The sequence below is a fragment of the Lepisosteus platostomus genome, chromosome 2, assembly GCF_059453375.1.
Source record: "Lepisosteus platostomus isolate fLepPlt1 chromosome 2, fLepPlt1.hap1, whole genome shotgun sequence".
Taxonomy (NCBI): domain Eukaryota; kingdom Metazoa; phylum Chordata; class Actinopteri; order Semionotiformes; family Lepisosteidae; genus Lepisosteus; species Lepisosteus platostomus.
The window spans coordinates 61642914-61664227 of record NC_142612.1 but is presented as its reverse complement, the minus strand read 5'-3'; the positions used below and the strand labels follow the sequence as shown (position 1 = coordinate 61664227).

The 21314-nt window shown below is 45.4% G+C and overlaps 2 protein-coding genes across 3 annotated transcripts in view; one reads left to right on the top strand and one right to left on the bottom strand.

Moving 5' to 3' along the window:
• Positions 1-311: 311 nt before the first annotated feature.
• On the top strand, positions 312-1845 carry sft2d3 (SFT2 domain containing 3). The gene has a single exon (XM_088611594.1). The coding sequence runs from the start codon at positions 447-449 to the stop codon at positions 1113-1115; it is 669 nt and encodes a 222-aa protein (XP_088467720.1). The 5' UTR covers positions 312-446; the 3' UTR covers positions 1116-1845.
• A 697-nt stretch (positions 1846-2542) lies between these two features.
• The window catches only part of wdr33 (WD repeat domain 33), a 48562-nt gene continuing 29790 nt past the window's right edge, over positions 2543-21314 (bottom strand). Inside the window, exons 8-24 of one of the 2 annotated variants that reach the window (XM_088611477.1) lie at positions 18149-18275; positions 17570-17724; positions 16714-16792; positions 15906-16016; positions 15688-15782; positions 15348-15434; positions 14943-15082; positions 14401-14553; positions 12966-14018; positions 12577-12649; positions 11966-12100; positions 9161-9551; positions 8491-8604; positions 6892-7046; positions 5851-5946; positions 5402-5608; positions 2543-4807 (exon numbers count right to left, since the gene is read on the bottom strand). In XM_088611477.1, the coding sequence (XP_088467603.1) occupies positions 4581-4807; positions 5402-5608; positions 5851-5946; positions 6892-7046; positions 8491-8604; positions 9161-9551; positions 11966-12100; positions 12577-12649; positions 12966-14018; positions 14401-14553; positions 14943-15082; positions 15348-15434; positions 15688-15782; positions 15906-16016; positions 16714-16792; positions 17570-17724; positions 18149-18275 (3398 nt within the window). In that variant the 3' untranslated portion in view covers positions 2543-4580. The remainder of the gene's footprint in view (positions 4808-5401; positions 5609-5850; positions 5947-6891; positions 7047-8490; positions 8605-9160; positions 9552-11965; positions 12101-12576; positions 12650-12965; positions 14019-14400; positions 14554-14942; positions 15083-15347; positions 15435-15687; positions 15783-15905; positions 16017-16713; positions 16793-17569; positions 17725-18148; positions 18276-21314) is intronic. The other variant, XM_088611488.1, reaches the window with a different exon arrangement.

The window sequence follows — 21314 nt, the reverse complement described above, 5'->3', positions numbered from 1 at the left end:
ACCAGGATGAAACCTGGCGACCCACTCCATCTTCTTGCCTAATCTCACATATACTTCTCATCACAGTCCTGCTGTCCTCATTCTCCACGCACCCCTTTAGAGACTCCACAGCCGAAACAGTTCTTTCCGCTTGTAATTTCAAACCCCTGTTTGTTCCTCGGCTGTAATAGCATCGGTATGTATGTGCTAGAGAAGAGCACAATCAAGGACCCATGTGAGATGTATACCAATAACAATCACAAAAATAACTTCACGTGTGTGTCCGTTCACATCTCGGTGAGCTATCTGACGCCTCTTTAACTCTACCTCCTCCACACGGCTGAAGGTTGCTGTTACATGTAGTCACATGTGAACACGCATTTCAGTGACGATGAGCTGCTTCCTGTCTTCCCGAGTCATACACGGGGTGTCGGGATGAGCTAGCTGGATGAACACCTGCGAGAGTCATGGCCGATTTGAACAGACAGCTGCAGGAGTATTTGGCTCAGTCCAAAAGCGGCGCAAAGGCAGGATCGCAGCCGAGCTCAAGTACTGCCATCGATATCGGCGAGACGAGCTCAGTAAACGGAAGCTGGTTCGGTCGCTGGTCTAGCTCTTTCTCGGGGACTGCCAACAACAGTGCGGGCCAAGGGTCGAGCAGCGGCGTTTCCTGGCCATGGTCCTCCGAGCCAGATGCCTGCCTGCCCGGCATGAGCCGCTCGCAGAGGCTGGTCGCCTTTGGAGTCTGCATTGCGATTTCTGTGCTGTGCTTCGGATTGTCTGCTCTGTACGCCCCGTTGCTGCTGCTCAAGGCTCGCAAGTTCGCTCTGCTCTGGTCCCTCGGATCCGTTTTTGCTCTGTTGGGGGCGGGGATACTGCGGGGACCCAGCAAACTTCTCACGACCCCGTCCCCCGGTGCTGCCTTGTACCTGTGCTCTCTCACGGGCACTCTGTACGCGGCGCTCAGTCTCCACAGCACGGCGCTCACCGCGCTCGGGGCTGTGGTGCAGGTCGCTGCCATAGCTGGGTACATTATTGCCCTACTCCCAGGAGGGACCGCAGGGATGAAGTTCCTGGGTAGCATGGCAGCGTCAGCCATCAAGCGAACTGTTTCAGCGAAGACCATGCCCATCTGACTCCCGACAGCAGACTGGAAGGCACAGATGCTGGGGACAAATCGTACGCCCGACAGAATCTTTAAATTTAAAAAATGCCAAATGAGATGTAGAACAGTCTCCCTGGATTCTTGAACTAGGCTTTCAAGCATACGGTACTGTGCTTTGTTCCACTACTTGTGAATCGGGTATTAAAATGGTTAAATGAGGCACTTTCCTAGGCGACATCAAAGCGCCCCTCAGTAAGGATATAGGGTCTTCTTCGGTGAAGGAATGAATATGCTGTGGCAATTGTGGATGATGTGAAAAGCTGGGATGGATAAAAGCAGTTTTTCTCACAGCGAAAAGAAATCCAACCCGGATCCAGGTGAAGCAAACGGCCCGAGTACGGGCCGTTCACTGACAGATTATGGAGTGTTTGATTAACATGTTGTGAGTGATGGGAGATCTGTGAATTTATTAATCACATTAGGGACACAGCTGCATCTCAGCTAGGGCTGTTGTCTTTAGCATAGACCATGAAAACTGGGTTTAGAACTGAATTTTGAACAAGAGACCAAATGTAACTGCTTATTTCGCCCAAAACAATTGTATTAACCACTGTTTTATTTTTGTCACTCTTCAGTTCAGATTCTTATGTGAACCTGTTTTACTGTCTTGTTGCTAGCTAGTGGCTCAATGGTGTGAAAAGCTTACAATTTTATGCAATTGTTCATTCCTTATCAACTAAAATAAACTATAAATGTAAAAATATCGTCCAGTGTCCAAACACCGAGAACTCAGGATTTGTTGTTTTACTAAGAGTAATTTACTTGAACAGTTATAAAAACCCACACCAGCTGATTCTGGGTCGTGAAGAACTGACTGGGAGCTCTCTAGTCTAACTGCAAGTGTAAACAAAGCAGTCTTTTGTGCCATTCACCTCTTCTCAAGCATACCTGGAACTGGCACACCTCACACTGTAGCCCTGATATGGTGGCAACTGTGAAATGAGAGCAGGAATACAAAACACAGCTCATGCTGTGAAAGGTGGCACTCTGGCTTCTTTCAAGAAACAGAAGAATTAGATCCTTGGATCCATTACCTGCTCGATAGGCCAAGAGGCCTTGTCTTTGTACCCTTTCTTAAGTTCTCATCAGTTATTTGCATTCACCCTGCACTGTGAAGCCTCACACTCCCACTCCTACTTTTCCAGTGCCTGCGGAATACCCTGATCAATATTCCTTAAAACGGGCAAGTCTACTTTCTAATGCAATTATAGTATAAATTCAAATGGATATAGAAGATGCTACCACAGTGCCCAGAAAGTGCTGACATTCAGCGAGCAAAAAGGAAAATAAAGAAGCATGAAACAAGAGAAGTTTTTTGGTAAATTTTGCACAAATTTCTATTGCAGTTTCATACAAAAAATGACAAAACAATATGACAATTCCTTGACAAACTATACATTTACAAAGAAACTCACCTCTCTGTATCTCTGAAAGGCGCCTGGTAATGTTAGAGTTCAGTATACAGATTTTTTTTCTCCCATTTTTAAGATGTTTTTTAAAAAATCAAGGAAAATAAGGATTTCTGTAAAGAAAAATCAGAAATGGGACCCCTCCTTTTTGTATCAGAATGTACTCACCTGAGAAAAAAAGAACACTGTACAGTTAGCAACATTAAATTCTTTGAATCAGTGAGAACATCTCTGGACTGGTGTTCCAAACCACCTGATCCTTCAACACTGGGATTTTACACACACCTTTGTCAGGAGGCACATTTCTCCTCTTTGAAACCAAGATTCACAAATAGGGTCTCCATTAGTTAGATCCTTCCTGTATATCATTTACACCTTAGATCCCAATGGCTCTGCCCTAGAAAGAAAACGCGAATGACTGCAGGCATCAAGGAGTTTGTTCAGTTCATAAAACTGGGAGTGTGACAAAACATCTTGGGGCATATTTTGTTAGGGGGCTAGACATCTTGGGGGACCGAAAGTGGTTACGATTACGTTAGCTGAAAGTGTCAAGTGTAGAAATTTAAAAGGATACATTTTAACATCAGGTTTGCAGGCCTGAATTCATGCACAGCCTTTCAGCAAGTGCCAATGTAGAAAAACAGATTACTAAAGTTAAGAAAATAAATTTCCCCTGTTGTCATTACTCCATTCCTGTTACATATTCTGCCATTTTTGAACATGTGCCTATCTTATCTTTCCACATATGCAAAAGACTGCACAATGGACTTCACATTTTCTGTCATGTTGAATCTTCCCTGTTTTCTGATGACACTAGGCATGACATTTGTCTCCGCATTGTAATTCTGGCACAACAAATGTATCTCGATTTGTATTTAAAAAACACACTAGAAGATAGCATTTTCTCCATCACATAGCATTGTTAAAATCTGTGATATGAAAAATGTCAAAAACTTGTACTAAAATGAAATGTATTTGTACTGCCTATAACAGATGGTATGATGAAATGGCCACCTCCACAATCAGTTTATATTTGTTTTGGTTCTTGATCCAAACTATTATATACCACACTCCAGAAGGATTCTCCCCCCCAATGTTGTTTCCTCACATCCAGGGGTTTGTGACATACTAAGCCTGGCTTAACCTGACATGATTCAACAGAAAACAGCTGAAAGAGGCAGAGCAGAGACTGTGAGCAGCCTTTAAGGCTGCTGCCGCCACCTCAGACACAGGGAGAGCCCACACAAGACACAGGGCTTCAATGCTTGAATATCTCGTTCCTGTACCATATTTTGTACACCGTATTTTTGAGACATTTCAAAACAAAAAACGAGGGACATACGTGTTAGTTGACATCACGCCAGCGGGAATAACCTAGTCAAGATGGGACAAGCTGAGTCAATGACCTAGTCAAGCTGGGTCTGCTAGGTCATCCAAGAGGTGTGTGTGCTTATAAGTGAAGGAGGATCGGGAGGGGTTTCAAAAAGGGTGAAACAGTGAAATGTGTAGAAAAAAAAAAGCCACCTGGGAAATCCTTTGGGAGAACAAGAAACGCCCGCTGTGTAAAAATACAGTGTGAACATCAGAGGCAGTGGAAAGGCTGCATGGAAGAAGCCTGATGCTTGTTAAATGGACCTTTTCCAGTTACAGGTACTGCAAACTATGGGATACCGAAGGAGCCGGGATGGGCTACCATGACAGAAGAAAACCGAGCACATGTACAAACTCATTTATATACACACAGGGAGATTCTGCTTTGAGTCCAGCTGATGATGTGATGGTGCCAATGGAAATGGCAGGATTGACTCCTTTGGGTTTAGCAGCCTGGCCCCCCTGTAGGCCCCAAAGCCAAGAGGTTCTTTGTGGAAATGACAGGCTCCCGCCTTCCTTCGCCAGCATCCGGCCTCTGCTGCCGACACGCCCTTGCCTTGGTGTCCGTCTGTCCCGCTGTCCCCCTGCGTTGCCCAGTTCGAGGCTCACATGTCCTCTCATCATGTCTCTCTCCTCCTGCAGCAGTCCTCCCTGTCCTACCGGCCCCGGCTTCCTCGCGAGGGGCCGCGTGACGAGCCTCTTCGCGAGCTGTTCACATTCCCTCCTCCTCCTCCACCACCGCCGCTGCCGCCGCCGCCCCCGCGACCCCAGCCTCCTCTCGCCCCCCGGGCTGAGCCCCCATAGCTGCTCTCCTCTCGGTGCGGGTCTCCATCCTGCGAGCCAGAGCGCCCGAGCTTCAGCCCTCGCTGAGAAGAGCTGCGTCCTGCGTCACAAACACAGAGCTCTTAGGCACCTGCACGTGCACGGCTCCCGCCAGCCGACTGAGACAACATCAAGCCTTACTGTAATTCAGCAAATAAGAAACTTTACCAGACACACGGATAACAATCATTTTGCTACTGCCAGAATAACTGTCTGAGCACAAGTAGCAAAATCCTAAAAACCTCCATTAAAGACACGGAAAGATTCCCTTTAAACATCAGTGTGAAAGTGTGACATTAATGGATACTCTCGCACTGCAGGCATCTCACGACGCGTCTGCTGCTTTGCGTGATTCTGGGACTGTAGCAATCCATCAGCTACTGTTGAACAATTGTGCATGATGAATCAACTGGACTCCTTTTATAGGTCGCATTCTCATTTCCTTATCAAGGTCCATGATAACTTGCTATTTCCACAATTAAAATGGAAAAATGCTGTTTTTGTAAAGAAAGAAACAGGCATTTGTAAGTCAATGGCTATCACATTGCGTGATGACGTAGGCTTTGATGACCTATGCTTCATTATCCCAGGAGAAAGAGACTCCACCTGTGTTTGGGGCTCGGCTGTTGCCATGGTTAGCACATGGCTCTCTTACCTGGGCCTCGATCGTCAGGGCCACTCACTGGCGAGTCTCTCTCACGGGGGTCTCCTGTGCCCGGCCCGTCGTGCCAGGGCCTCTTGCGGGGTGGCAGCGACGCCATGTCCATGCCCTGCAGTGAAGAAGAGCGCTCCCTGCTGGCAGGGGACGGGCTGTCGCGAGTGGGGTGATCCGGCCGTGGCCCGTCTCTGAAGTGTTCGTGGCCTGTGGGCACGAAGTACACGTGAAAACTGTGCTGATCGATGCTTCATAACATCAGGCTGCCCACGGCCCCTGCTCGTCACCTCCCGTTTCTTCATACGCTTGTGTTCGTGTGACGTTTCAGTGTTGGCTCAGGAGATGATTGTGTGACTGCACCACAGCAAGCAAGCAGCACTCAACCACACCCAGCACAGAACCCTCTTACCCTGGTCTCGCCACCCCCTCCCACACCCAGCCCCTCTTACCCTGGTCTCGCCCTCCTTCCCAGTTCTCTGGCTTTCGTCCTCCATCATAGTGAGGCGGGATGTCATCTGGGGTGGGCAGCAGCCCCTTCCGTCCCCCTGTAAACAATAACAATTAGATCAGAAAGAAAACGAATTGCAATCAGTTCAATGACATGCTCCATACTGCAATATAAAATAAAACAACGACCTTTGCTTATAAATCTGCGAAAAGTATGTAGCATAAATGACTTGCTATACTTCCATAATTTCAGCAGGGGCTCACTATGATTTAAATTACTCCAGCCCATCTATGAGCACAGAACGAGCTTGCTAAAAAATGAGTTATAACCACATGGAGCATCAAAGGAAACATCTACACTTAAAATTGTAACAACATTATCAGGAAAATGACTCTTTTTTGGAACTTTTTTGACAGACGTGACGGGTGAATTCATTCTGCCTATCCCCGACAGACAGCATACAGCTGGAATGTTACAAATTGCACAGCTTTTCTCTTGACACGTTTCCCTGGTTTTCACCAGGCTTCACATTCAGCAGGTTAGACAGCCTCATCACCTGTGTCCAATTAAAACTCACGGTAATGTGGCGATTTCTTGTTTATGCAACAAGGCACTTGACTTGTTTCATAATCATGAATGATCAATTAAGAAAAACTACACCAAAAACATCTAATCCCTAATATATCACTCTAATACATGTGTAAGTAGAGTGACAAGTTTTTCATGCTATATTATGGGTATTACTGGAGTGCGCAGCTTCCTGACTGTAGCATCACTGCAGGATAAAACTGGGTAACCCTATCATTATATACCTTTAAACATCGAGACATTTTTTATAATTCTAAATCCCTGCAAAGCTTGCTCCAAAATGACAGAAAGAGCTAACAATGCTGGACGTTAAAACTAGTCAGGAAATGGACTGGTCAAGGTTAATATTTCCCATTTAAAATGAATGAAACGGAGTGCTCTGTTGCTAATCCAGAATAAAGGGAGCTGGGAATAGAGACATTGTGGGCAGGGAGTAACAGTGGCGTCCTCTTACCCGCTCTGGGTGTCCCACGATTCCTCCCTCTTCTTCCAGCGTCCCAGGCCCTGCCCTTTTCCTCTGGTTGATCAAAACTCTCGTCGCCCCCGAAGTCCTCCGAGAAGCCCCGGCCTCCTCGAGTGTCGCTCCGGGAAGGACCGCCCCTCCGGAACCTGCCACAAGGACACGGCTGAGTCAGCCTGCCTGGCCAGCAACCTTCTCCATCACAACTCCTGCTTGTAATGCCCTGTGATATACCCAGACAGCCTTGCCTTCAACAGGCTCCATGATCAGTATGAGCCATGAAGTGGGACATGTATATATTTCACTTATCCAGCATCAAAGTATCACCACTTAAGCACATGGGGTTGATGGGGTCTGTTAATTTAGCCTCAAACAAAAGTTACACTAAGATGCCATAAAACTGACTTGCTTTAGCAGCCCCAGTGTCTTAACAACAGGAACAACACCCACAAACAGGATAAACCAGACCAATGTCTGCTGCATTTCAAAGGACAGAACGTAAAGCAAGACAGTAGGACAAAATTTAATTACATATCAAAGAACAGGACAAGCACTCATATTGTGAAACAAACTTTCTCCTGACTGTATATAAGAGCTGGGAAACCCCTGCAGGATTGTCTGTTCTGTGGGGCAGACCCAACGCACGTTGATGTCATTATTGAGCTCAATAAAACTGAATCTGCACAAGACTGTGTCCTGCTCCTCTGATGAAGAACTTCCCACAACAAGCCACAAGAATACTGGTTTTACATGAAGGTTACCTGTATATACACATCAAATAATGTATCTGCAAAACTGCTCAACAGACAGTGAGAAGCATGCTAAACTGCATTTTTTCATTTTCTCTGGTGAAGACTATCCTTTAGGAGCCTCTAGATAGAGTGCTTATCCACGATCTGCTGAGACTTAGCAGAACACAAGACTTCCAGCAACAAGCTGATCTGTTACTCCCTACCGTAGAATGTCTTACAGTTATGAGCTTCAGCTGAATACCTACAGTTATGAACTTAAGGTGGGAAACGAACAGAAAACTCAACAGATTTTAGGGCTCTACACAGATCTTTGCAGAAAGGCAACAAATGTGCTGTTTCATTTCCTGGATTCAATCCCCGTCTGGAAAGCCTCTTGTGTGAAGTTAATGTGGGTTTTGTCCCTATGTGCTTGAGTCCAGTGACCTGGCTTCATGTCCCGGATGCAGTCTAAACATATGACTTTTGTGTCCAGAACAGGTTCTGTGCTGCTGCAATCCTTACCAGAAACACATGGCTTTTGGGTTTTAAGATATTTAGTTCCTCTTAGGAGGTCCCCTCATAGTTATTGCCAATATAGTTATTGTCTCCTTATAAACATTCAAAAATGTGTTTTGATAAAAAAATAACCAAGGCCTCTCTTATGTATTTTAATATAAGCAGATTATTTTTCTAAAAAAAGAGATGTGCTCAGCCTATGTCAATTAAATGGGTTCACTTGAAGCCTCAAAACACAAAAACGCACCACCTGAAGTTTTTGCATTATGTCAAAGGAAAGGGAGCATTCAGGAAGTCGAAGTCCAATTTCTCCCAGTCCTGCTACGAGCTTAAACGCATGACTCACGATTCCTCGGGCTGCTCGTGGTCGAAGTCCTGGCTGTGCCGGCCGTGGAGGGGACGCCTCTGGTCACGCTGCCTCTGCTCGAAGTTTTCGCCGGAGACATCATAGCTCTCGAACCTGCACAAAGACCGCAGGGAGCTGGTCAGGACTGGTCAGGACAGGGGACTCACTCAGCCATCACGGCAGCCTGTGTGCTGCTAATCAGCACTCAGACTCCTTCGTTTAAACAGCTGCAGCACGTCACCAGAAAATATAAGAAGGTACTTATATCTGCAATTAAGAAGCTTTTTGGAAATGTTACAGGAAAATAAAAAATAATTTTGTATTTCGAACGTAGTTCTATTTTTGCGATTTGATGCTTTGGGGGGGGGGGGGGGGGAGTCCAAAGACATACTGGTAGGTTAACACGGTTCTGGGAAGATTGGCCTTGGTGTGAGTGAGTGTCTGTGTGTCAGCCCTATGATGGATTGGCGCCCTGTGTGGGGTTTACCCTGCCTTGTACCCGTTGCTCCCCTGTGACCCTGAGCTGGAAGGGGTTAGGAAACAGATGGAGAGATGGACGGACATGCCAACCATGCTAGGGCCATGAACAAGTGTGAAACAAGAAGGAAACAGATGTGGATGAGGCTCCTCAGAGCTCCTGCAACTGCTCACAGCAGTCCCAGCAACGCACCGGTCTTCTCTTCTCCCCCTGAAGCGGGCGTCATCGCCATCCCTGGGGAGGAACCTCTCCTCCGACGTCCGACGGCCCTCCCAGTTCCCAGAGGGGCCCCCTCTGCCATGGGCCCGGCTGTCCCCCTCACGGAATTCCTGGTTCTGGCCACGCTGCTGCTGCTGCTGCGGTTGTTGTTGCTGCTGCTGCTGCTGCTGCTGCCTCCAGCCGTCCTCCCCCCTGGGGTGGAACCGGTCCTCTGGGCCCTCAAAGTCTGGAGGAGCGCCTCGGAGCCCGTCTCGGGAGTCCCCCCAGAAAGGCCCCCCTCTTTCTAAAGCTTGGTCTGGAACTCCGGCACCCTGCCGCTCCAGAGGGGGACCCATGTGGTGATTGGGGGGCCCGCGGGAGTCTCCTGACAACGAGACGGAAGCGGATGAGTGACCTGTCCGCCAGCGTCTCGGACGTTAACCTCTATAGTGAGAAGCTGGGCAGCACTGCTCCCCAACTGCAGCTGGAGAACTAAGCATAGGGACCTCACCTACAGCTACTGCCATTAAACCAGCCCTGTGTCACAGACACAGAGTATGAGCTCCTTAAAACCTCGAATCATAACGCTCAGTTTACAACACTACTTAACAAAAGCAGACAATACACTGTGCAAAGAATCACAAACTATAAAGATTCTTGTCTCCCCATCTCTTTAATATTTTTCCCTACTATTTTCAATTATTTGCTGTTGTTTGGCATGCTGACCTACATCTGGGACCTAAACATTCTTTAGAAAAGTTTCTTTTTGTATGGAACTTCAGAAACTTGACTGTTATGCTCTGTATTCAGGGGTGATCTGACTGTTTTAGCCTTTTGCTGCTCTCTTACTTTGTCTTATCTATAATACTCATATTTGTTTTTGGGGTTTAATGGGGTAGAAGGAGACTTTCTTGTAGTTTTCGTAAGTTTCCATTTTCCTCTTACACTAACGAGAAATACTGATTGTGCTGTTATTTGTGCTAAACGGCTTATAGATGATCTGAGTCAAAGCCCAAACGCAAGTGATTGTGATTTGAGTCCTACAAATCTGCCATCAGGGGATATGCTCAAGCATAAGGCCTCATAAAAAGGGAGAAGGCTAACCCTACATTTAAAACATTTAGCATCTTAAATCCCTATTGCACCCTATGGGGCATAATACAGTTCATTCTAATAAAGGTGGAAAATACCAAAGAGAAAACCTTGGTGGCTGATTTTGTTAAAAGAGCATCCACTGAAAAAGGCACTTCCAAACTCAATTGCACTACTAGGCCAGGAGAGGTTAGTTCCACTCCATTCCAAAGCCACTCCATTTGTCTCCATAACCATTTATAATCATCTTGGCCTTTCATAAGACAAAAGACAACAATGGAGAATAAGATGCACCAAATGGACTGAAGATTGCAAACTCCTAGACAAATGGATTCTCTCATTGGGAAGCAATGCAATTGAAATTGGCTTGAACAGCAAGAGACAGACTTCCATCACCGTCCCTCGCTGGGACAAGATCCCCAGATCACAGACTTCTTGAAAACAGGGAGACCCACTGGAATACACAGATCACCCCCACACTCCACCACCCTCATCACGGCCTGGGAGAAATTGAACCCCTGGGGGTGGATCTGGGCTGTAAATGTTTCAAAGACCTGGAGTACAGTCAACTCACAACTTTTGCAGAGTTTAGGGATTTTGAGTAGCACGTAAAACCAGATTCGCCTTTAGTCAAATTTTACCCTATAACCGTTACATAACCCCCTACTAACCCCTGGCATTAATACAAGATATAAAATATCAGTAGAAAAAAAGATAATGAAAGTATTTAAGATGACTGTAGGCTCACTAACTTGCTCTCATAGGAATGCTTAAAACATTTTTCCGAGAATAAAGCATTTTTCCCTACAAAAAACTGCGGCTGTGTAAGTTGAGAGCATGCAAGTTGTGAGTCTACTGTACATGCCATGTCCTGTTTTTGCTGACCTTGCTGCTTGCAGAGGTCCAATGTGGTATTTGGGTCGTAGTATTGGCCGGCGAGCACATGAAAACAGGAAAAGTCTTCCCCCTGTGCACTGTGTGGAGTGATTACTTTGTGATCACAACCCTGGTTGCCTGAAACAGCAACACAGAACCTGCATGTGGGGGGTTTGCCAGTTTTGGAAGGGCCCACTGTGCACTTTATAAGAGCTGCTCCAGCCAGACCCCAGGAAGCAACCCGGAACCACAAAACAGGGGACCATAAACTACGGACGGTGTACGACAGACCGCCATTGGAAGACACCCCTTGTCATGTGGAGCCACGGACCCCCACACTGAGCAGTGCAGCACCATTTCCCAGCTGTGCCTCCCCTCAATCAACGTCATAGCCACAAACCGAACACCTCCTTTCTTTGAACCCCCAGAAACCCCTTGTGGATCAAGACCCACAACACTCCAGGGTTCTGTCCCATCCAGTCTCAAAAGCTCTGGGAGCGAGCGAAGAGGCAAAGTGGAGAGCTACAGTGTTAACACAGCCTTGGTGACTGAACAGAGAAGTTGTGTTGGACTGTTGACTTCATGTCAGTGGATCATTATCCTTCAGCATCACAAGAAACAGCCCACTCCATCTTAAAAAAACCCCACTGGAACAGAAAACGTGAATTGGATCACATCTTGTCTCAGAACTGATCACGTTTAACACAAATATTCTGGAATGTGAATTAACGCAGCCAAAGCACTATTTGAAACCCCGCTGGATGGACAAAAGGCCTGGAGTGTTGACCTTCGACACAGAGGTGCCTTGAGGTACCCACTCCCTGGGGGTACCTGGGAGTCCCGGGGTGCTAGGCCCTGGATGCCAGTGATCACCCATTCCTTGGTGGGGCTGGAACATCATCACACTTTGGACAGGGCTGGGTGCTCTGACCATGTGGCCAGGGCAAGGACCCAGCAGCCCATCACCTGTCAATCAAACAGACCACTGCAGCGTCACTCCCTGCACACCTTCCCCTCCAGCCTCCCTAAGAACCTGGGCCACCTGCAACTTAAGGAGGATGGCCAGAGCGGGGAACGCTGGAAGAGAGAGCGCGATTTGACATGAGGAATCATGTTTTCTTCAGGTGACTGCCATGCCCATTCACTAACCCTGCCCACAGCTGACTGCCCAGCCTGGGCACCTCGTGGAGGCACTAAGACAGGGTGGAGGCCATACCTGACTCAGGGACCTTCTTAAGAAGAGAGTGTGAAATCATAGGATAAGGAAAACAACCACAGAGGAAGATGTGAACAGGTGATAGCTGTGCCTACCAAATATCTACTTCGGGAAGTATTATGGTCTTAATGTGCAGCATAAGCATACACTTGCCTACAGTCTCAACCCATTACTGTCCGGAATGACACACATGTAAGAGTGGGAAGACTTCAACAAGTCCTACTACCTTTCCCATTGGGGCCCGGCCCTTGTTGCACCATCCCAGACATCAATGGAGGCGGCCCTTGATTCTGTGCCCCCTAAAAAACAAAACATCTAATTAACTCTTTTGAGGAGGGTTTCAGAGTAACTGAGCAACACATTTAAAGTAAAAACACGATAGTGCCCCGTGGGCGATACTAGTCTTAGGCTGCCAGTGCAAATCTGTGTCATTACATATTTCAGGTGAAGCAGGTATACAAGACCTTTACAAATATAACCGAGATCCTGACACCTTGGATACATGAATGCACTTCAAAACAAGTGAACCTTTGAATACATTTCAAAATGTGTTATTAGGCAGTTGGTTCTGGAGTTACAGTCCAAGACTAAAACCTTGAAGTGGTTAGCGCTCACCTGGTTGAACTGTCCTCTGGGACCCTCACCCAGCAGAGGTGATTTGCCCTGCTGCATGAACGGCGGGAGGCCTTGAATGGTCCCTGGTCCATGCATGTTCCCTGGAGGTCCTGGTATGTTGCCGTGCATGTTTCCTGGAGGCCCCTGCATGTTCCCCTGAGGCCCTTGCATGTTCCCTGGGGGGCCCTGCATGTTTCCAGGGCCATGCATGTTTCCTAGAGGTCCGTGCATATTTCCTGGTCCTTGAATGTTGCCTGGCCCTTGAATGTTGCCAGGTGCATGCATGTTGCCAGGATGTCCTTGCATATTACCAGGATGCCCATGCATGTTCCCAGGAGGCCCCTGCAAGTTTGCCATTCCATGCATGTTTCCCATTCCCTGCATATTGCCATGTCCTCTGGGTTGGTTCTGTTGACCCTGGGGACCATGCATTGGTGGCCCCATCAAAGCCCCTTGCATGGGGGACCCTTGGTGACCCATCATATTTCCCTGTGGTGAAGGACCCCGCATGTCTTGGGGTCCCATCATACCGCCCTGCGAAGGAAGCCCTTGATTGTCTCTAGGCCCCAATCCACGAGGTGGGGGGCCCATCATATTGCCCGGTGGACCCTGCATTCCCCCCGAGGGTGGTCCTGGCATCCCTCTGGATCCTGGAAGCATTCCAGGAGGACCATGCATGCCCTTGTTGCCCTGCATCCCAGGAGGCCCCTGAGGCCCTACTGGCCCATGAGGACCCGGGTGCCTCTGCATGCCCTGGGGCCCATGCATATCCTGGGGCCCCATGAAACCCTGTGGGCCAGGGGGGCCCTGGTGAAGCTGAGGTCCAGGGGGGCCCATCTGGCCCTGGGGAATGAATGGACCTTGTGGGCCTCCAGGACCCATGGGAGCCATGTTGGGGGTCATCTGCTGTGGAGCGAGAGGCTGCTGGAACCCTTGGTGGGGTGGGGGCAGGGGGCCCTGGTTGGCAAAGGGCTGCATCGCCCCCTGCTGGGATCCTGGAGGGGCAGCTCCCTGGTCTGACTGCTTCTGAGCTAAACGCTCAATCTTGAGTTGCTGGAGTGAGAGAAAATATGAAAAATTCAGACAGGCCTTTAAAACCCTTTATGGAAGAGCCTATATAATAAAGCAATTTCCGTATGTATCCTTATCCAAACATGCTTGAAAGAGCCAAAAGAACCTATCAAGACAAGGACTAATTAATTTACTGTGATGACTTACAGGTCTGCTCAGCTGAGGGCTGGTCCAGGTTAGAAGCAATTGCAAAGTACCACCTCCCAGATGGTATTTTCCATAGTGAAGCAGCAAAAGGGGGGGGGGTCTAGATTTTGCAGGAAATTAATACAACAGTGCTGGCCTCACGATTACCGAGAGTACGACCTGGTCTTCCCAAGGAATCGGGACATGACACCCTGGACTCAGGGAGACCCCCTCTCACCTCCAGCAGCAGCGGATTGGTGTACTGCAAGGCTGCCATCTCCTGCTCTATCTCTGCCTGGGTCTTCTTCTTGCCATCGATCTTCTTCTCATCCTTCCTCTCCTTGGGGGGATCCCCGGGTGGCAGAGCAGGCACCTTGTTTTCAGCCCAGGCCTGTGGGAAGAACAGTCGTCATGACAGAACCTCCTTTCATTTCCATCTAGGATCCTTCCATCTGTTTTCGCTCTATATACAGTATATGAGCGCCATCAAGCCATTATACAATAATTTGCAAGAAAACAGCAAGTTTTACAAAGGGGCAAAAAAAAATCTCTTACTGTACCATGGGCTACCACCTTTTATTCACCTTTCCCCAATCATCTTTGGAAAAAATGCTCTTCCCTAACATTAATAGACTCCGTCAATCCATTCAAGTATTAAGATATATCAGATCGGTTACAGTGTCATCATAATTGTATTTGTAGTTTTCATCTCCCCTTCATTCAGTTATTTTAAAGGGGGGCGGATTCCATTAATTAAAATTCTTCTTCCCAAGGAGGTACCTGCTGGAATTGGGCTGGGATGGGTTTGGCGTAGGGTACTTTTTTTTGCGGGACCTTCTTCTGATCCTTCTGCATGACCTCCTCCATGCCCCAGTCCAGCCCAGGGATAGTCATTTCTGCTTCAGTTACATCCTCTTTACCTGCAGACCGACAAACAATACCCACAGCAGGGTGAATCCTTGCCCACCATAATAAATTCTGCAAGAGTCCTGTCTGGATGAAATCAGCTATTATTTCACCATGTGATAGTACTAAAGAAGGCACACTGTTCTCATCCTCCTGTTATCTGATATTTTACATTTCAAAAGTTACATCTTTGTAAATTAACCTAAAACACTTTCTCAAACAAAACAATTCTATTTTGCAAACTAGCACTGAATCAGAGCTATAGAAATAAATCCTTACCACTCTGCTCCTGCTCCATGGCCATTTTCAACTGCTCCGGGATACCCATTCCCGGGATTGCTGCCAGGCTGTTGGGCTCAATATCATCTGTAAAAGCACAGAGAGGTCAGAAGAAAAAAAGGCCTTAGGATACCATAGGGAAATGATTTTACATTCTATTTAGCATATTCTGTAGTGAGATGATGGCAAGTACAGTTCTAAAGTTCAACAGGGCCATAACTGTGGTGTTTGCTTTCAGCAGTTAGCAGCTGGTTTGCTTACAGATGAGTAGGCACTATGGTATAAAGGCAGCCTATTTAATGACTGTCTGAATTTGTCTACAATTATTCCTGGTACATACCATACTCCACACCATCTTCTGACATTCCAGGTAGAAGGTTCAAGTTGTATCGATCTCTCATCTTGTCTCCAGGACGATTCCTTGTCCAGAACTTGCTGTAAGGGAGCAGTGAGAATGATCATAGCAGCAACTGCCAGTGACGAACAGCTCAGACAGGAGAGGGAAAGGCACAGATTGACACACACAGAAGAGGTCACGCTCGGCTCGCGCAGGCTCACCTTGTGTGATCATTGGATCCAGAACAAAGAATGTGACCGAGTGGGTGCCAGGCCAAGCTCCAGATCATCCCCTCATGGGCCATTTCCATTCCTCCCACCTCCTTCTCCACTCTGCAACACAGACACAAGGGCTTGTAGCACCAGCTGGTCAACGTGCAACCACCAAGGACAAACATCCCTTCTAAGATGCTTCGCTCTACGCATATATCCCCGCAGACCTCTTGGCATTGTGTCAGATAGACTGAAAACATTTTTACCAACATAATTTTGTTTTTGTTGGTAATTTTAATGTTATTTTTGCACACCAGGGTGCTATCCAGAATCAAACATAGCACTAGCCTCAATTGGTAAGACCCTTCCAAAGAGCTTTTCAGGTAAAATTTAGAAGCATGGTTTCAGCGTTCACTGGGAGCAAGCTCTGCAGATGAAGACAGCACCAATGGACTGATCTAGTTCCATCACACTTCACCTTGAGTTGATGTTAATGATGTTAATAGTAAAACCACAAAAATTGGCATTTGGTGATTTGAAAGAACTGTCAGGAACATGTGGAATAAACAACACATTAAACACACCAGACGCTCCTAATCCAGGAAAGACTTTGTAAAGCAAAAGAAATATAAAATTAAATTCTAAAGTCACAGGAAAATAAAGATGACTTGCACTGAACCAATCACTGAGCAAAAACATGATCAATTTCATACGGAAGAACTGCTGGGGAAAATGAAGAGAAGATATTGTGTGTGAAGTCCAAAATGCAATACTGAAGGACACGACGAGAGTGAACAGGTGGCAAAGTTTCTCTTACCCAACATGCCAGAAGAGCAGAGACCCATCAGAGCCACCACTGGCAAACAGACCCTCGTGGATCGGGTGCCAGGCTACAGCTACAGGATAGAAAGAGGAAGAGAAAACAGAGATTCATTACTTTCATTAAGGAGAAAACAGAACATCCTAGAATAATGAGGTGAACTTCATGATTGGCTGGCACTGCATCTTTTGGGAAGCATTTAGGGAAGAAACGGTCTTCGTATTCTGGTAAAGCTAATTCTGTAGGTGTGTTTATTGTAATTGTCAAGCTTTTAGCTTTTCAAACACAATTACCTTCACGGATGTTTTAAGAAAATTAGCACAACAATAAGCATAAAATACACCGCTAGGCAGAAATCTATATTCATCACTGGAAGAGGGTTACGCAGTGTAAGCCATTTCAGTTCTACTTTTCTTACACATTCAAGAACACAAAAGTTTAGCTGCTGGTAACCTTATTATTTTTAATCCGTACAAAAGTCACGTATAACTTATTGAGAATATTTAACTATTCCACAAAGTAATTCTGCTCAATGAAAACTAAATCTGTAATGTAATGCAAAACATTCAAAAATATAAATGGCTCACTTACATACCTGAAATTAAAATTGAAGAGTTTCGAAACTACAGCCTACACTGTGAATGACAGGTGGATCACGACAGGCTTACAGTTTGCAGGGGCTGACTAACGTAAAATCATTTCTGTTCAGCTTTCCAATGCTGTCATTTGCTGGTTCCATTTGAAGGAATCACATTAGATTGCACATCAGGAAACAAAAGACAGAGGCAATTTGTGCTGTGTTAGTTTTGCTGCCAGGATGAAAAGACGACTCTCTGTGCCCCACTGCTCTGACCTGTGGCCTCCTTCTTGTGACCCCTGAAGACCTGCAGCTCCTCCTTCAGGTTCCGCACGTCAAACAGCTTGCAGAGGTGGTCGCGTGATGCAGTGAGCAGCCAGTTGCCATTGAGGTTCCACTTCACCTCCATCACTGTGTTTTTGTGGGCGTGTCTGTACATTAAACAGGGGCAGTGTCAGGAGAGGGTTGCCGCACAGGCACGTGGGTAAACAGCATCACTGTCCACATCCCGTTTCTTTCCCAAACATTTACCTTCTCCCCTTTCTTATCAGCTGTGGGGTTAACTATGTAATACAAGCATCTATATTGTCAAATGTCACAAACTGAAAACTGCTTTCTATTGTAAGACATTCCCATTGTCAGACAAAAGGTAAAAATCTTTAAAGTATCATTTAACTAAGGGAACAGTAGCAAGCACATTTACTTGAGGGTCATTACTTCGCAGTGTTCAGGTTTCATATCGCCGTTGGCCTCACCCCAGTAAAACACAAAATCAGTTTTATATGAATAGTGTTTTCTCTTTTCTGCCCAAGGGATTGGAACAGCAGATGAACTGGAACCCATACTATAACTTACAGTGTGGCAAGGCTCTGTCCCGTCTTTGGATCCCAGAATTTGATTGGCTGTTGGCTGTCTTTGCTCCCCGAAACGACCAGGCCTTTGGTCGGGTGCCAGTCCACACACTTGACATCAGCACCGTGTCCTACAGAGAGGAACAATGACAGCATTTTGCACAAGGAACAGAGTGAGAAGGTGGGGGTGATGTACAGGGCAGAGTGTAGGCTTATGGGTGCAGCAGTTGTAATCTGTCAAGTAAGAGGGAGTCTGATTTGTACAGGACAAGGAGACACGCTCGGCAGTTCAGTGCAACCAGGTTAACACTGCTGGGCTGAGTGCGGGAACACCACTTTGCACCTCGGCACATGTAAGGAACCATGTGGTTTTACACTTGCTGAGTTGGTGAAGAATTAACGATTGTAGCTGGGTTTGGGGGCTGGAACACTAAAACATACAGAAAAATAATTAATACTGATAAAAATAATACTCACTCATTATGGTATTAGGGCATTGAGTGGCAACGTGACAGTAAGTGAGGTGAATAAAAAATAATAAGGATCCTAAAAACCAATACAATAGACGCATGGTGTCAATGATGTCTATTTATAGTGTGCAAATCTCCCTCTGTGCCTGAACAAATTATTTATAGAGATGCAGTGACCAGAAATGTGCGGTTAGCTTGACAGACATGGCATCCACCACCTCCCCTCGCTAGAACAGTCCGTAGATCTCAGACTGGAATATCTGTCATCAGGTCTCTTCCCATGTGATCATGATGAGTGGAATAGTACACACTGCTGAACTGCACCTCCTGCTGGTTCTGTCAAAGCCTCATGGAAATTCTGTTCTGCTGCTGTTGCTCTTCAAGATTTTACATTATTTAGTGTAAGATCCTATTATTTTGTTGGCAGGATTATTTTACGACACAGGGGTATGGACAAAAAAGTGTTTTGAAGGAAATTAAAATCTGGCTGTGGTGCATGCAGTGAGAATATGAGATTGCACTGAAATCTCTAACATTTAGATTTTGGATCCATTATAAACTAAAACACAACTGCAGAGGAATGAACATGTGTAATGTAAAGAAATTAGAATAAAAAGCTTCTTTACTGCTCAAACAAGTCTACCATAGCTTCCATTTGCTGAAAAATCATTTGAAGATATGAATACTACTGAAACCAAGACTCCCAAATCCTAGGGGAATGACATCTGTTTACGGTCTGATGAATTAGGGTACAATTAGTCAACATCTATATGTACCCAGGAACTATTCTTACTCAAAACCACAGGGATTATTCCTTGCCAAACTGTCTTTCCCTTTCAGTCTAAAAGTTACTCATGATTTGGTAGAAATTGTGAATGTGTTAAGGAGCAAGTTTTGCACTAGAGATAGTAATTAAATTTTCAAAAATGATTTTCACGTTATTCCATTAAAAAAGAATCTTAGATGTGCTGGGGCATTGACTAGCAGAACTAGGCCTGTGTGCTGTTTTACATTAAATTTCAGTCTGATCTTGGGAATAAATGGGTCAAGAGAACTGAGGAAGGCAGTCTATTTCCGACAATGTCCAATGTGTTGCTTGAAGCTGCCTAAGTAAACTGTTGGAATCTTCCCAGCTTCCCAACAATTTCTGTTAAGCAGTAGACTAAGAATTATTTTTAGAAGCTCTGCAGTTCATAATACGCATCTAATATGACCTCAATAACTGCTTTGTTAGAAATGCTAACTGAAAATCTCAGAATTCTGATTTTAGCAGATATTTTGCTGCAATCATGTAATAATACCCCTGATACTAGATGTGAATAAAATACTGTAGAATTAGGTTAAGTTTTAATTAATGGTGAATACTGCTCTGACCTGCCTCTGAGCCTCCTTTTCTACTGTAGCCCCATAATGACATCTTCTTTTGGTGAAAAGGGGACAGTTTCTAAAACGTTGTATCAAAATGTTAACTTGGCAGATCTCAAAATAAAAATTGCGATACAACATTGTTTTCAAGATCTGCACATGCCAACACCCATATATCTAAGGAAGGCAGTACATATTAGCAATAATGAATGTATAACAGAGATCTGTTCCATCAAATCACAGTGGTTGAAGCAAGGGCAATAGGTCAGCCAATAAATCTAAGCTACTGTCTTCAAATTATAGAATATTTATGAGACATTCAAGATGTATGAAAATGTTTGCAAATCATAATATTTTAAGTCACAACTTTGCTCTTGAACATTTTCGTATTCAATATATGATTTTACCTTAAAATGAAATAATACTTCTAATAGTAAAGCACTTTGAGTGGAATGTCCAGAAAAGCGCTATATAAGTGTAAGCAATTATTATTAAAGGTAATGTACATTATGTTTTTTTTGTTCTAAAATCATGTAGGCTTTTTTGAAGAAAATAAATGAACAACAGTACCAAAAAAGAAAATATGCAGTAAAAAACCATATTGGTTGCTGTGAAGAGTCTATTTTTGTAAAATGTGGAACATTAGACCATTGTCCACAATGACTGCATATGAGACCACACTGGAGGACATAAGAGGTCCAAGAGAATTTCTCCTCAAACACAAAACCTGTCAAGCACCTGTGGATGTCCAATGAGGAGAGAGCTGATGCAAACCCCATCTGTAGGTAAACCACAGGATGTGATGCTGTCACAGGAATACAGAGACTGAACAGAACGAGAAGTTTGTGCAAAGTGGTCAAACATGACACTAACTGATAAACTGATTTTTTTTTTGGAGTAGAGGACACGATGCATATTTCTGGATTCAGTCATTTACCAAATAAGGAAAAATATGCCTAAATTATTTTAAATTGTAAATCAATATAGAAGGAAAAGGGTTGATTCATTTTCAACATGCAGACTAATGCTAACAGGCCTTTTTTTGATAAATTACTGAAGTGATAAAGTTGGTTTTTCATTCACACAATATGGCACTGTTTATGTTTGCAGAATATAGCAAGGTCAATGGGAAGGTCAAAATGAAGTTATTTTCCAGAAGTCTATGTACAGTTCTCCTGATAAGAAAATAGCTGTTATACCATAACTCAATGCACTCTGTCACAGATTCGCCCCATCAGCAAACGTGTGCTGATAAAGGTTTTGAGAAGCTTAACCTATTACTGGAAGCCCAGGGAACAAGGTAGTACTGAGGGTACACCACTGCTCTTCCTACAA

Coding starts and splice junctions, on each gene's coding strand:
- sft2d3 (XM_088611594.1), top strand. CDS start 447: ATGGCCGATTTGAACAGACAGCTGCAGGAGTATTTGGCTCAGTCCAAA.